The sequence below is a fragment of the Phaeoacremonium minimum genome (assembly GCF_000392275.1).
Source record: "Phaeoacremonium minimum UCRPA7 unplaced genomic scaffold PA7_03_scaffold_39, whole genome shotgun sequence".
Classification (NCBI taxonomy): Eukaryota; Fungi; Ascomycota; class Sordariomycetes; order Togniniales; family Togniniaceae; genus Phaeoacremonium; species Phaeoacremonium minimum.
Genome location: NW_006920946.1, coordinates 734,360 through 750,189, shown reverse-complemented (window position 1 = coordinate 750,189; position 15,830 = coordinate 734,360). Strand labels below are relative to the sequence as shown.

The following is a 15,830-nucleotide window of genomic DNA, read 5'->3' as shown; positions in this document are numbered from 1 at the left end:
TCCAAAATGGGCATACGACTGACTTCTTAACCTACATCAGATCTTTCAAGTTTCTCGGCCAAGATTTCCGCCAGTCTTTTCTTCAGTCACTACTTTTAGCGCTGATTGAGAAAGGTAGAAATGGAATGATTACCGTTGAGGCAATCGAGGCAGTTTTGATTGCTGGTGCAAATCCCAACTTTCATCGATTTATGCATGATAAGCCCCTTTTTTGGCGGACTTTTCCGGAGGCTAGAAATAAAGATATTAAAGATCCTCAATTCGAAGATAAACTTGTCACGAGTTTGATTCGTCATGGCGCCATAGTAGACAGCAGAGTTTTCGCTCAGGGGCCAACCCCCGGGGCTCTGATTGCACTCATCCGAACTATTCTCCGAGATCATCATCATCATTGTCATCATTTGTGCGCTACTATGGCTTTTCTATCGGCAGCTCGGAGTTATAATTATGAAGCACTGCGTCTCTTCCTAAACTCTTCGTTTGATCCGAATCAAGTTTATCTTTGGCAAGACAGTCAAACCCATGAGGCTGCCTTCACGATTCTTGGATCGGCGATTTCTATGCTGGATGTTTCGAACGGTCCTCGAAGCTTTGGCGTTAAAGAAGTGACCAAGATGGTACATTTTCTTCTCGACCTCGCCAGACCATCGCAAGATCAGCCAGTGCCAACTGAACGACTTCAATCAGTTTTGGCCGCTATCCTTTCATTCAGAATCACAAGAGGTATGCTAGAAGCCTATGGCATACAGTTTTATCCACAGGACGACTTGACCGTACAAAAGTGCGAGATCCTAGAAGAAAACGGACTAGACCTCGCGCTCGTTCTTCCTAGCGTGGATTTTGGCCTGTCCTTGACAAGCCGTACTAGAAACATGCCTTACTGTTTTGAGAAAAGGAATTCAGTATCAGCAAGAGCGGAAGACAAGTACAATTTCTTTCTCAAAAGGGGGGGCCGGGTGACCAGCGACGTTCTAATCGGGCTTATGTATGCAATCTGTGACGAACACGTCATTCTGGGAGCCATAGAAGTCTTCGCCGCATACGAATTCGACCATCCCAGGCAGCTGCCTGCCATTTTACTACAAGTCGCTGCATGCGAGTGTAGCCTCAAAATCGTCGAGAAATTTGTGCAGCTCGGCGTAGACGTAAATGCAAAGCCGTCTTCAATACAAAGGTTCACAGCTTTACAACAAGCATGTTTAGCAGACTGGTCAAGCGGAAGGCTCGACAAGGTAAAATTCTTGGTTGAACAAGGCGCTGATGTGAATGCAGTTAGCTCAGGATTAACAGCTCTAGGACTTGCATGCAGGTACGAACCTTCCCATGACATTGTCGAATACCTTTTGGAGGAAGGTGCAGTCGTGGATGGCTGCGAACAGCGTGTATCTGAACCCCTCCTAGCTGCTATAGAAGATGGTAACGCGAGGGTTGTGTGGCTACTCTTAGAGCATGGTGCAAGAGTGAAGGATATTCCTGGCGGACCTCCCTTCCGAACTCCTCTCCGTTTAGCTGTGGATTTAAGAAAATCAGACATTACGAAGATGCTTCTAAATAAGGGAGCAATTAGCCAAGAGTCTGAGTATGAGGAAGCAATACAACGGGCTAAAGAGCGAGGCCATGGAGGAATAGCTAGGCTGATACAAGAGCACGTAGCTGAGCATGGCTACGGATATGTTGACTTGAAGAGAAACAAGTAGCTTTGAAAGAAATGGAAGGATCGCAGAGAGATCACTATCCCCAGTACATGGGAATCGCGGAGTAGAGACTTCGAAATCTCATCAATAGAAGTATAAATCAGCAACGTTCTCACACATTGAAATCTCTTGGATATTGCAATACATGGGAGCGTTCATCTTATCATCGAAAACCGTATCGTCAGTATTTCACCTATATGTGCAAGACAACTAGGTGTGTCACGTAGCATATATACCACTCAGATGACTATTCTGCGGGGAAGATCTTCCTTTTGTCAGATAGCTTATTTATGACAAGGTGACATGTCTCTAAAGCAAGTCTTCAAACTTTTTTATACATCTCAACTTGACCAGCCGATGCGATGCGACATATGATGAGGAGTGATGCTGTCCCTTCACTTAGACCAATCCTAACATCCCATCCAATACCACACTCATTATTCTTCAAGCTCCGTACATCTCTCTATTTCACCTCCCGCACGATCTTATCCACAGCTTTGGCGAAGTATTCCACATTCCGTGTATTCAGACCCGCCATGCTGATACGACCGTTCTTAGTCATGTAGACGTGGAACTGCTCGCGCAGCGCCAGGACCTGCGCTTCGCTCAGGCCCGTGAAGCTAAACATGCCGATCTGGTCGGTGATGTGGTTCCACGAGCCCGGGGTGCCGAGCTCCTCGAGCTTGGCGCGCAGCGTCTTGCGCATGTCGATGATGCGGCCGGACATGGTCTGCAGGTTCTCCTTCCACTCGGCCATGAGCGCGTCGTCGTTGAGCACGGCGGCCACGACGCGCGCGCCGTAGATGGGCGGGTTCGAGATCTCGGAGCGCTGCAGGATGGCCAGCTGCGAGGCGATGCGCGAGATGGTCTCCTGGGCGTCGGGCGCGGGCGCCGTCACGAAGTGGAAGCAGCCCGCGCGCTCGCCGTACAGGCCGAAGTTCTTGGCGAAGGACTGGCACACGAGCAGCTCGAAGCCCTGCTCGATGAAGTACTGCAGGGCGCCGGCGTCGCGGTCCAGGTCGCCTGAGGCAAAGCCCTGGTAGGCGCAGTCGAAGAAGGGGAAGTGCTTCTTGGCGCGCATCACGGCTGCGATCTCCTTCCACTGCTCGAACGTAGGGTCAACGCCGGTTGGGTTGTGTGCACAGGCGTGAAGGAGGATGACGCTTCGCTCGGGGGCGTCGTTGATGGCCTTCTTCATGCCCTCAAAGTCCAGCCCCTTGGTCTTCTTGTCAAAGTACGGGTATTGCGCAATGGGCAGGCCCACGTTGGTGAAGATCTGGTTGTGGTTGGCCCATGTCGGGTTCGAGAGGTAGATGGTTCTGTTGCCCTTGTAGAACTTGGCCAGGAAGAGAGCGCCGAGATGGACGGCGCCCGTGCCGGAGATGGTCTGAACAGATGTCACCCGCTTCTCGGCCAGGGCGGGAGAGGAGCTGCCGATGATGAGCTCGCAGGCCTTGCTTGTGAAGGCGGGAATACCGGCGATGGGAGCATATTCGTGATTCAGATTGGGATCGTTGCGGATGATGTCGTCGGCCTGGATCGCAGAGATACGTGGTCAGCTTGTCTGTCTTTGTATGGAGAGATGGCTGAAGCAGAGTGTGCAGTTGGTGATGGCGGGGTCATGGAGGGGCTCGAGATGGCTTCATACACTCATACAGGGGCAATTGACCGGGGATCGGGAAATAGAAAGACGAAGAGAAGAGAGGCCCAGCTTACCTTCTTTACTACGGGGAGAACCCAAGGCTTTGCATTGTTGTCGCGGTATGCTCCAATACCCTCAATTGCAAGTCAGCTCCCATGATCCAGTGAGTCGAGCTGTGTCCACAGCAAACATCCAACATACCAGGTCAACTTTATCCGGGCTCTCGTCTGCCCTGTAGGCGCGCATCAGCCCAAAGAGAGGGTCTTCGGGGGCCTGGGGCACGGCCTCGGCCGGGAAGCTCGTGGGTGCTACGGGGGACGCCATGTGGTTTGCGATGTTCCGTATTCTCGCGGTTGCGGATGCGGAGGAGGAGGAGGAGGATGGTGAAGGTGAGGTGGTTTGAGGCTTGGAGGACGCCATTTTAAGCAAGCTGCTTGCTGTTGCTGCCCCGCGACTGTGTGACCCCTCTACCTTAGCCAAGCTGCTGCAAGTGGTGCTGGTGTAGCTGTTAGCGTCGAGGTCGGGTCTCCTCCGCCCACTGTCAATCAGGCTTTCCCCAGCGCAGCCACCGTGTGATCCGCACCTATGACTCCCCAGAATTCGGGGAAGGCTCAGCGGTCGCAGCGAATGAGAGCGCCTGAATTACTCCTCTGGCCCGGCGGTAGGACGATTGTTATGCAACAGAATGCGCCCTGAGACTGATGGTGCGGGTGTTCTCGGACAGTGTGTCCGTAGTGTATGAAGAGAGGCTGGGCAATGTGACAACAAACAGAACAACAACTCTCCGGGAGCAAGTCTATGACTGTCAATATTCGAAAAGGGCTTGAATCTTACTACAAGTCACTACTAAGGTAGGTAGGTGTCTGTCTTATGTATGAGGGTGGTGTCCCAATGTTATGTCATTGCCGGGCTTGCTGCACAGGCCCGTGCCAGCCCGAATTACGGGGTGGCTGCTCCAGCTGCATGTGAATGAGGAGGCACTTCAGCCAGTTGCCGCTGGCCGACAGAACCCCTGCGGGCCTCCCCGACCAGCTTTGGCCGAGGCATTTGCAAGAGTCGGGTCCGGTGCGACAATCGCCTAAACACACCAATCGAGCAGTTCAGGCCCGTCACAAGAAACGGTCGCTTGACTATCGAGCATGTTGATAGATAGCTGGTATAGCCATCTTGGGCAGTTAATCGTAGATAAATAGCACTTTCGATTGATTGAGCCTAAAAAAGAAACATCACAGCAGTGCCGATAGCCTCACTGCAGCAGGCACGTGGCGGCAGCCCCAGCGAGACGCACCAGTCCATTCGTGAGAGCACAAGGACGCTGTAAGTCCGTCGCATCAAGTCGATTCAAAACTGATGATGGAAGCCGCGCTTGTCAAGGCTGCTTGTATTAACTCTAGCCCTATATCCTAGCACTAGAATATAAGATCCCATATGATGAGGGTTGCGCATAATCCGCTGGCCGCATAGAATGTCCATTGCGCCGGTCGTGACCGTTCCGTCGCCTTCTTCAGCTGCTTGTTTCCGCCTCCCACGTTCTCCGTCGTATTGAGAGAATCCGCCACGAGCTGATCGATGTGTGCCGACTGCATGGCAAGATTGTTGACCAGCATTCCCTGTAGCTCTGAGATTTCCAGGAGAGATTTCTCTGCCGTCCTGCAAATTGTCATTAGCTTTATCGACCAAGGTAGAGTTACTTGATATCCCAACCTACCTGACTTTGTCCAGCGTAGTCTGGTAGTGCTTCAGCATGTCCCTATTGTCCTGCTCAAACATCTGCCGCTGCTCGTCCGTGAGATCATCCCCTGCCCGTCTCTGGTTGTCCTCCTCTTCCAACGCCGCCCCACGCGACTGCTGCCAGGCACCGCCGCTGGTCCTCCTATCACTTTGCGGTGATGTTGCCATACCTCCATCGGGGAAGTCTTCAAAGCCCACCGGCAGACCCTGCGGCCTCGTCTTCGCCAACACGCTCCTATTCTTCTCCATCTCCCTCGTGAGCCGCGTCTCCATCATCCCCTGCTGCAGCGTGACCACCGTCTGCAGTCGCTGGCGCAAGAACCACATAACACTCTCCCGGTGCGCCGAGACCTGCTTCTCGCCCTCCTCGGCCACCTGGTACTCTGCGCTCTTGCCCGTGCCGCCAAGCCCGCCAGCCGCCCAGCCGCCCAGCGCGGCGCCGATGCCTCGCCCGTACTTCTGCTTCAACACGGCGGCGGCGGTCGCCTGCCGCCGCGACTCCTCGGCTGTGAGGACGTGGATCGAGGCATTGAGCTCGCGCAGCACGATCTTCGCCTGTGCGTCGATCTCTTCCCGCTCGCGGTCGGTGAGGTGCGTCGGCTGCGTGGGGGCTGGCTGCCCTTTGCGGGCGAGCTGTGTCTTGCGAGGCGCGGCGGTGGAAAGGTAGGCTTGCCGTATGGAGGAGAGCTTGGTGTGGAGGTCGGTGATGTTTTCATTCTAGGGCAGCATTTGTCAGTTAGCTAAGTCGATCTTGAAGATCGGCCCGGACTGAATCCGTCTCGAGGGTGCGACTCGGGAAGCTCCAGGAACTAACAATCGTGTATGCTTTCTTTAGGAACTCTTCGATCTGATCAACGCTGAAGCTCTTCCTGGTCGGGGGAGCTTCGCGCTGCTTCAGGAGCAGGTCAAACTCCTCGGTCAGGTCCGACATGGTGGACTCGGGCGCCGTAATGATCGAATCACGGTATGCTGCGGGATTGGAAAGCTACCGGGTCATCGAAATGATGCCTCTGGACCGGCGCTCGTCATTTTCTTCCTATGCCTCGATGCTGCCAGGCTTAAACCTGCTGGCATTTGGCTGGAGCAATAAAGACAGTTTGGACATGGCAGCATTGAGCGCACGGACCAGCCGGATTGTGGCTAAAGCTACAGGGACAGAGGGCGGTTTGTGGCTTGCATTCAGGCTCATCTGTGGCGCCGAAATTTACCCAATGAAAATAAAAGATAATCTACATGCAGTGGGTAAGCGGACATCAGCAAAGAAGGCTCGTACGTACCCTGAGCTAGCAAGCACTTCTACTTTCTATTGACAAGATCATGATATCATAGGCCTTCATCTGTTATCAGTGCTATCGTAGAGCTTAAGGTGTTCTCCGCTTCGTGCTAGAAATGACGGAGAAGCTCGCCGAAGAGAGCTTCGCTATTCGACTTCCTTCCAAGTGTTGCAGGGTCGTGACCTCTAGCTGACCAGAGCCTGGTTGCAGCACAGTATATCTATAGCTTCTCCATGCCGAGTGGCTCAATGGATCCTCCTTAGAAGTAATCATGCCAGAGAAATGGAATGATTGTAGGCGACAGCAGAGATTGAAAACCAACATGACTGTTGGTAGGACAACTGGCTTATAACTGGCTTTCGCTTATCTCGCCAAAGGCACCTAGAGATGCAACAGGCAGAGGGTAAAAACAGGTTCATATTCTTCAGAACAGTTTACTCTTTGTATTCAATCTGAGGTAATACGCTATTTCAAGTAAGAAGCTCCTTGGAGCTATTAAGCCAGCTAATATGGTCATGGTTTACCAACTGTCTATTGTGTCTATTATTCAAAATTATAAGGAGGCCATCCGGCAATATTATGTACTCGCATGGCTGGGCTAGAGGCAGGCTACTCTGAAAGTCAACTTGAATAAAAGACCTAGCTCAAACAAAGTTCTCATAATTGAAAGCAAAACTCCTTGTCCATTGCAACTACAATGACTTACACAGCCACATGACAGTCAGCTCTCAAGGACAGGTGGGAAGAGGTGGATGCCATTTGGCAGGGGAAAAGTGGATCTCCAGGCAGTATCGGATTTGCCGGCCCCATCATTGGAGGCTACGCCATGCTATACCGGCGCGCCGATGCCGTTTTAGCCCCCTGAGCAACCGGCAGCCGATACCGCAGGCGAGGACCGATCGCAGGCCTTGCTTGTCGTCAATTCCAGAAGCTTGATTGGGCTGAAGAGATAACTAATGCATGAGTTTGAGCTTGTCTTTAGGAGATGCCTCATTTGTCGAATGCTAATGTTTCCCAGTGCGTGTGAAGCCGTTCACCGGTTTTCGGTGCCGAATCGCAACGGATGGGTCCTGGATAAAACGCCCACCGCAACGGGAATAACTCAGAATTTGCAGGGGCTACTCTCCGTAGCTCGCACCTAACGTTCCAATGACATCTTCTTTAAAAACATTGCAAGCGCTGTTTTTGGAGGGTCAATGGCTTCTGTAACTATTGCATTTCTTGGAAGGCGTACGTCCAGCCATTCTGTCATTCCGTATCCTGGATCATTCATAAGCCTTGAAAGGGGTCACTTCTCCTTTCTCGCTTCAATGAGCCGCACGTGAACTCTTTCCTCATGTCCCAACCACTCAGTCATGTCTCCTCGACGCCAGATGCTAGCGCTGGCGTATCTGCCGAGCCTCATCCAAGTGCTCTGCCGGACGACAAGGACCTAAATGGGGTTCTGTGTGCAGATACTACCCAAGAAGACTTGGAAGATGAGCCATCCAGCTCGAATTCTCAGCCGAGCAGTACTGACCCGGAAAGCCTGGCGAGAGTGTCAAGCGGGCCAGCATACAGCGTCTTCTCGAGAGGCATGAGGCGATGGATCATCGCGATGGTAGCCTTTTCGAGCTTCGTCTCTCCCATGACGGCCAACATCTACTTCCCAGCTCTGGTTCCAATCTCCAGGGACCTTGGTGTTTCGACGTCTCTTATCAACTTAACCCTTACTACATACCAGATCTTCCAAGCCATCGCGCCAACAATCTTCGGTGACCTGGGTGATTTGGCCGGAAGGCGTCCCGCGTTCATCATAGCGTTTACCATCTACATCGTTGCCAACATTGGGCTGGCTTTGCAGACTAGCTATCCTGCCCTTATGGTGTTACGGTGTCTTCAAAGTGGTGGCAGTAGCGGGACTCTCGCCCTTGGTTACGCTGTTGTGGCCGATGTGTCCACCAGTGGAGAACGTGGCAAATACATGGGCATTGTAGGAGCTGGCATCAACATTGGTCCGGCATTGAGTCCTGTCCTCGGTGGAATACTCTCAGAATACCTTGGCTGGAGAGCCATATTCTGGTTTTGCGCCATATTCACCGTCATATGGATAATTCCATACACACTCTCCGTACCAGAGACTTGCCGGAATGTCGTGGGCAATGGCTCTATCCCTCCTCAAGGGTGGAACATGACCCTCATTGACTACATGCGCTTCCGCCACCAGCCTCAAAGGGAGCGTGCGGTGCGGAAACAGAAGCTAAGATTCCCTAACCCACTGCGATCTCTTGCTGTCATCTGCGAGAAGCAAGTTGGAATCATCCTCTTCTATAACGCTCTACTATATCTCATCTTCATCACAATGGTCGCCACGATGTCTACACAATTTGCCGAGATTTATCACTACAATGACCTTGAGCTTGGTCTCTGCTACCTACCGTACGGAGTCGGATGCTGCATCGCCGCCATCAGCCAAGGATATATCCTCGACTGGAATTACCGCCGTACCGCACGGAAGATCGGCTTCACCATCAATCTCAAGCGGGGCGATGACTTGTCCAAGTTTCCCATCGAGAAGGCGCGCATCCAGACAGTGTATCCCACCATCTCCCTCGGTATCGTCGCGACAATCATATACGGCTGGGTCCTGGAAATGGAGCCAAGCATCGCAGCGCCTCTTGTCCTGCAGTTCATCATTGGCATGTGCGTGACCGGCTCGTTCGGCATTCTGAATACGCTCATTGTAGACCTGTACCCTGAGGCGCCTGCCACGGCTGTAGCAGCGAACAATTTCGTCCGTTGCTGTCTCGGGGCGGTGGCGACGTCTGTTGTGGAGAGTATGATCAAGGGTATGGGTAGAGGCTGGACTTTCACGTTCTTCCCACTGCTAGCCCTCGTGTTCTCTCCTATTCTCTGGATTTCAACGAAGTACGGCATGCAGTGGAGGGCGGAGAGGAGGGCGAGGAATCAGAAGCGGAAGGAGAAGAAGGCAAGTGAAAAGGCTGCGGCGGCGGCGGTAGCAACTTCTTGAGATGGAATGACTGTATACTTGGCGTTATTGGACGGTAGAATGATATCCAGGCTGCGTCTGAATTTGTTACATGACGGATGAGGTGCTAATATAATGAAATACTATTTACAAGCATTATACTCAATTTGAGTTCCCTGTTGTGATTAACCTCTCTTAGGCTCCTCTGCCACTGGGAGGCCTTCTGGCTTAGGCGTCTTATGGGCCAGGAAGGACATGAGGGTTCCAATGAAGCTCAGCAAAAGGCTGATGGAAGACCAGGGGATTTGGCCAGGCTGGTATGTGACCCACGTGAAAACGAAGGCTGAACTCATCATCAAAAAGTGATAGATAAGAAAATCAACAGCATCTTCGCGCGAGTATCGCCACCTCTGTGCTTGTGGGGTGCCCGATGAGGTCCACAGCTGGCGATAGATGGGTAGCAAGACCGAAATGGAGTTGATCATGAGGATGAAAAAAACGACCCAGGAAGAGTGTATCTCTCGGCATCCGGCCCAGAGGAAGGCGTTGACGCAGACACCGGTCAAGATCTTGAACATGATTAGCCCGACAGCGTTACCGGGTTTGAAAACTGCTGTATCTGAGCTCGTTCCATCTTGCGGCTTCTTGTCGGCTTCCTACGAGGTTTTTCGCCAATTAGACAATTGATGCAAGATGTGAAAATAAGGGATTCCTTTTCTTAACTCTTACCATTGTTCTCGTAGTCTCGTTTTCGTAGTCTCGTGTTCTTCTCGATGTGCAATTGGTGTTGCGAATTGATTAGTGTAGTGCTAAGGAGATGGGAAGAAATGCTTGGCTTTACTTCGATGGGTGTAGGTGAGATGCTTTTTAAAAACAAGCGGAACTGCCAGGCAGCAAGGCTCACTAGCACTGCCTCGCCCACTAATCCTGCTTCAGCACTGGACCTAGCTCATGCTCGGACTTTTGGGTTACGCATCGCTCCCAGAGCAGCAGAGCCATGGCGGCTGAATCGTTGCCGGCCAGCGCCTGTAATCTTTGTTGACAGGCGTATTCACTCAAGCTTCTTCTAGCTGGGCGCTTGACAGAAAGCCCAATGAACGATCATATGAGCCCTTTTTCATACCGCAGAAAGAGGCTTGATGAACATTTAACAGGAGCGAGATCTTGGCTAAAACGAAGGGAAGGCGTGGTGAACGTTTGATAGAATACGACGCACCGCAATGCGTCGCATCAAATAGAAAATGCGGGATATAGCCAGAAAGAAGAAGGCGGCTTCTCTGACTATTTGAACCGTCCATCAACAGTGTCACAGGATTTATTCGATGATCACTATGATTATACCAGTGTCCTAAGCGTTTATAAGAACTATAAATCTGCTATAATTATTCGAAATGTTATAAAACTTTCGTTATATACAGCTAGTCTTGTCCTTGAGCATCACAGTGACTAAGAGATTTGATTTGTAATATTCGTTCCTTTAATCATGTGATCCCGCAGCGAGCTGATCGGGCCCTTGTGACCCGCCTTTGATGAAGTAGGAAACCAAAGAAAACTGGCTTTCACTGCAAATATATTGCAAATATTGTCAGTCTACGATAATATCAAGCAGCAGGCTATGGAGCCAAATACGGATGTTGGATTCCAGCCCAGTGCTCTGGAGCAGCGGCGGCAAGTCATTATACGTGTGAGTCGATTCGAGGATCTAATGTTTGCTTCTTCTGACACGATTTGACAAGGCTTGTGACACGTGTCGAAAGAAAAAGATCCGCTGTGAACCGACCGCACAAGGGTGCGCTCAGTGCACCAAATATGGCATAAGTTGCCAGTTTACGCCGACCGTAACGAGGAGGAAACCTCGAAGACCACCTGGGTTAGCTCCTACTCCGGTTGAGATTCATGCCTTTACTAACCGCCTGATTCTACCGTCCAATAGGTTCAGATATATTGGACAGCTTGAGGAAAGACTTTCGAAAATGGAAGGGCTTTTAGGAGACAAGTGGTCGAGGAAGTTGACTGTGCCTGGCACCGACAGTTCGTCTGAAGAGCAAGCGATATATAGGCCATCACCTTATGAAGAGGCGCTGAGAGGACCTTACACTGAAAGTAATTCATGGATACTAACAACGCCGTCACCATTGTCATCTATCCAGGAAACGAGCAATACTGATGACCTCACGATCGCTCTTCAAACACATAACCACGGAGAAAGCGATTTGACCAGACTCGAGAGTACAAAAGATCATTTGGCTCGTAGTCTCCGTCGGTATACCACTCCAGACCTAGGATCAATTTCTCTGCCAGTTGCTCAGCAGCTTCCCACGAAGGCAGCCGCTCTTGAGTTGGTGAAGGAAACGTTCACCAGCTATAATAAGTTCCTCCCCATCTTTGATGAGGAAGACTTTCTACTAGAGTTCCAAGTCAAATACGAAACTTCCAATCCTGGTGATCCTGGCTGGTGGGCGTGTATAAATGTTGTGTTATCATTGGCTTATCGTCTCCGAGCTGTACGTACACATGACCCAACACATGCGAATACTCAAGCTGGTGGTTACTTCCAAAACGCGCTATCTGTTGTTCCCGACCTGAGCTTTTCTTACCGTAGTCTTTCTGCTGTCCAGGCTCTGGTAGGAATGGCTAGCATCCTTCAAGGGACACCAAATCCAGAACCATCCTCAGTGCTAACGGCTGCCGCCCTACGATTGGCACAGAATATGAACATGCACAGAGAGTGTTCCAATTCAAGCCTTACGACATCACAAGCTGAACAACGAAGACGGGTCTTCTGGATAGCCTACATTCTTGACAAGGATATTAGTCTACGCTTAAAGCGACCCTTTAGTCAAGATGACGACGACATGGATGTCCAACTACCTTCAAAAAAGCGTTTTGCGATTTCAGACCATGCGATTGAGTCCTGTGCCGTGAACCTACTCAACTATCGCATAGGACTTGCAGTTATTCAGGGGCAAGTGTACAAACAGCTGTATTCAATCCAGGCGAGGCGACAATCGGAGCTACAAAGAGCGATCGCGGCACAAGAATTGTTTTCTGCATTGTCGTACTGGAAGTCTATTGCACAGCCGGAACTACCAGAGGAGTCCGAAATATTATCGGGATGCAAACTTTCAGACGAGATGATACACAAGGTCGTTCTACGACTCACATACATTCACTGCTTGACGATGATTGATCGCCATTTACCCCCTACAACACGACCTTTCTCCGATCAAGAATCAAGTCAGACAGAGCCATTACTGCCGTCAGGAAGTGAATGCCTTGCTGAGTTACGCAAAGCAATCCGTCTCCTCGGAGTGATACCTCATGGAGATTGCGCTTGTGTCTGGTAACTAGCCGCCAAAAAAACAAACAGGTTCTAAGTCTTTTTTCTAACTCATGACAGGATGCTTCTTCATGCCTTTTTCGCCGCAGCTAGTAGCATACTTTACAACATCACCTGGAACCCTACGTCGCCAGAAGCGCATTCGGATCTTCATCTCGTAAAGCCATTTCTACACCTGCTCGAAACACTTGCCAGGGATCAAAGCACATACTCACAGTCAGAGGAATCTAGACGGATGAATCACATTTGCAACAACTTAAACAACAAAGCAAAGGAGGCTATCCAAGTCTTCGGTACTCCGACCGTAGAGATTATGACGACGTAATTACGGGGCTTTTTGCTATGAAAAGGATCGCTGGACTTTGCGAGAAACTTAAGTAATTAAGTTGCACAACCATCGTTGACTATTTTGGAAAGCAGAGTAGCGCATTCATGAAGAGTCCAATTCCTGTTTGCTTCCAGGGCTATGCGACCACATGTGATAGATTTACCTTGAATGTGCGTTGTGACTTCTGCCCTCGAAGGCTTTAAACAGCTTCCTTTTACCGAATTCCTCAGATGTCGTCATTAGTATTAGAGTTAGGAACGGAAATGTGTCTCCCGTACTCGCAAATCCTCTGATAGCGTCAGTTCGTTTAGTGGGGATTCATAGAATAGTATGAGACGATTCACGAGCCGAAAATAGTGTGCCATTTTCTCCATAATGCTAATACAGGAAGCTGAACAGACTAAAAATCCGATGAAACGAGATTTTGGATTTATTATCTCTAAACATCATGTATATAGTATTTCGACACGATGAAGACTGCTCTGTTTGGCTGGCATCCAGTAGGGACTTCACCTTGAACCCAAAGGCAGAATCGACCTCGGCAGAGAAACCTCCCCGCCCCGACATGCTCTTACTTGGCCTCCATAGCGGCTTCGCGATCCTTTAGAACCTTTGCAATAGCTGGACGGGCTTTCATACGCTCCAGCCAGGCGTGAAGGAAGGGGAAATCCGCTTCAAAGTTGACCCTATCAGCGAAAAGGCGCATAACGATGTACCACGTCACGAACGCCGCATCGGCATAGCTGTACTTGCCGCCGACGAGGAATTCCCTGTCTTCTAGGACGCGGTTTAGGACACCGGATACGCGAATGATCTCATTGATGTAGCGGTCGACAACTCCGGGAAGCTTCTCAGGGTGGTAGACGGTGAACCATATGGCCTGCCCAAAGTACGGGCCCTGGCCTGACACTTGGTAGTACAGCCACTGCTTTGCTTCATAGTACTCTCTGACTCCTGGGGCGAAGCTGATCTTATTTTTCTTGTCGTAGATTTCGATCAAGTATTCGAATATAGCGCCTGACTCCCACAGCGTCGTGCCTGTATTCGGGTCCTGGATTGCAGGCACTCGGCCGTTGGGGTTAATAGACACGTACGGCTCCTTCTTCATGTCCGGGAATTCCAGGAACTTGACCGTATAAGGGACATCAAGCTCCTCAAGAATAATTGCCACCTTCCAGGCATTGGGGCCACTGTCGTGCGCCCATAGAGTGATCGGCTTGAGAGACATGTTGCTGGACTAAAGGAGGCGTAGGGTTGGTATGCGGGGATGGTGAATAGAGATAAGAGACTCGACAATTCTCTGATTGAATCTGATGGATTTTGGTACTGCACTTCTAGGACAGCACACAGTACTCTTAAGTAGGAGCATTGGTATAGCGTCGCAAACGCACTCCCATGTCTACCAAGTATGGCCGAGTAGCGAGGGCACAGCTATTACGAAGCAAGTGGGGTACATTGGAAACTGATAATTCATTCCAACTACAGCGCGGCTCATAATGCAAACGCCCAACCAGGTGAGTGCCAGGGCTACGTAGGCACATTGGTGGTAAACAGGCCCTTGTTAATTAAGGGTAGAAAGAAGTATGACGGAGCGGGACACTCGGCAGGTCCGAACTCGAAATGTCTCCACTTCTCTTTTGGGAGTAATCCGGGGCAGCGAAATTACGGAAGGGGTTATTCGGCGGGTCCGGACTCAGAGACAGTATCTCTGCTTTCTAAGTAATTCGCTGTCGCTGTGGAGGGACATAAGGCTCCCAATTTGCCGTGTAGCATGATTATGAACAGTGTAAGTCGTCCAGGTTACCTTGTCCTCATAACGCTCCTAATCATAATTCTGAAGTTGTCTGGGTTAGAATTGGGCCTGTTCGCGCTTCCAAAACGATGAAATATTGCCAGATTCTTTTTCTAACATATTTTGAGTGCTTTTCTCTTGAGGACGCTCCTTGCTTTTGGCATATCACTTATGCCAGATTGCTAGACCTGACAATGCTTCGCTCTCGCTACCTAAGATCAAGGTTACAGCCGATCAACACAATCAAGTATGATCTTCAGGTCAATTTCCCAATATACTTCAACCCGTTGCTAAATAGCAAGGCCTATCGCACAACTTCACCAACGAAAGTATTGGACCCAGCCCTGTACCAACAATTTGGATACTCAGACCTTCGTGTTACACATAGTATTCCTGCAGAGCATGGTGATTTGAACACCCTTAGTCAAAGAGCTTTAATGTAAGTCATAGTGGTGTGCCTCAATGATGTTCACAGATCTCGTGTTAGGCAAAGCTTCCGCGCTTGTGAAGGGAATCATGAAAACAAGCCCCAATGGTGTATCAGTGTATCACTAGAAGATATTTTCTCACGTCTAGATTTTTCCCCGCATTCTATACCTATAAAATATTCCGTGTTGTTTATTGGACGATAACTAAATCGAGTCGTACTACCTTGAAACGGGAATCTTGCAACTGAATAACTACTGAAAGAACTTAAAGAGACTAAAAACATGGGACACTGACTAAAGCTCTGTAGTGCTCCATGGTGGCCTTGTCCGTCAATTAGCTAAGGCTGAGATAGAAGGGCATTACAACGACTTCTCTAATGCCTACTAATTAAATTATCAGGGGTTTCTACTCCTTTTTGATACTGTCCTGGACGGCAGGAGTAGTTTGAGAGTTTTCTACGTCGTCCCCCAATTTTAGGGAGATATTCGTACCGTTGCCAATAAGTATGCCTTCGGTGTGCACTACTCCGTCAAATAACTGATCCACCTCTTCCAAAGCCAGTCCTTTTGTCTCGACAAACCAGAACCAGATGATAAAACAAATTATAACGTCCCAAGCAGCGTTAATCGCGT

At 50.2% G+C, this 15,830-nt stretch overlaps 4 protein-coding genes across 4 annotated transcripts; 1 reads left to right on the top strand and 3 right to left on the bottom strand.

Moving 5' to 3' along the window:
• Positions 1 to 2,157: 2,157 nt before the first annotated feature.
• On the bottom strand, positions 2,158 to 3,660 carry UCRPA7_625 (putative aspartate aminotransferase protein; the record flags this gene model as incomplete). The annotated part of the gene is made up of 3 exons (XM_007913219.1): positions 2,158 to 3,228; positions 3,411 to 3,470; positions 3,538 to 3,660. The coding sequence occupies 3 exons, from the start codon at positions 3,658 to 3,660 to the stop codon at positions 2,158 to 2,160; spliced, it is 1,254 nt and encodes a 417-aa protein (XP_007911410.1).
• A 1,085-nt stretch (positions 3,661 to 4,745) lies between these two features.
• On the bottom strand, positions 4,746 to 5,998 carry UCRPA7_624 (putative t-snare protein; the record flags this gene model as incomplete). Its single annotated transcript, XM_007913218.1, has 3 exons — positions 4,746 to 4,986; positions 5,045 to 5,784; positions 5,882 to 5,998. 3 exons carry the CDS (start codon positions 5,996 to 5,998, stop codon positions 4,746 to 4,748), a joined length of 1,098 nt encoding a protein of 365 aa, XP_007911409.1.
• Positions 5,999 to 8,202: 2,204 nt separating this feature from the next.
• UCRPA7_623 (putative chloramphenicol resistance protein) lies at positions 8,203 to 9,351 on the top strand (the record flags this gene model as incomplete). The annotated part of the gene is made up of 1 exon (XM_007913217.1): positions 8,203 to 9,351. One exon carries the CDS (start codon positions 8,203 to 8,205, stop codon positions 9,349 to 9,351), a length of 1,149 nt encoding a protein of 382 aa, XP_007911408.1.
• A 4,197-nt stretch (positions 9,352 to 13,548) lies between these two features.
• On the bottom strand, positions 13,549 to 14,205 carry UCRPA7_622 (putative glutathione s- protein; the record flags this gene model as incomplete). The annotated part of the gene is made up of 1 exon (XM_007913216.1): positions 13,549 to 14,205. The coding sequence occupies one exon, from the start codon at positions 14,203 to 14,205 to the stop codon at positions 13,549 to 13,551; it is 657 nt and encodes a 218-aa protein (XP_007911407.1).
• Between the last annotated feature and the right edge of the window lie 1,625 nt (positions 14,206 to 15,830).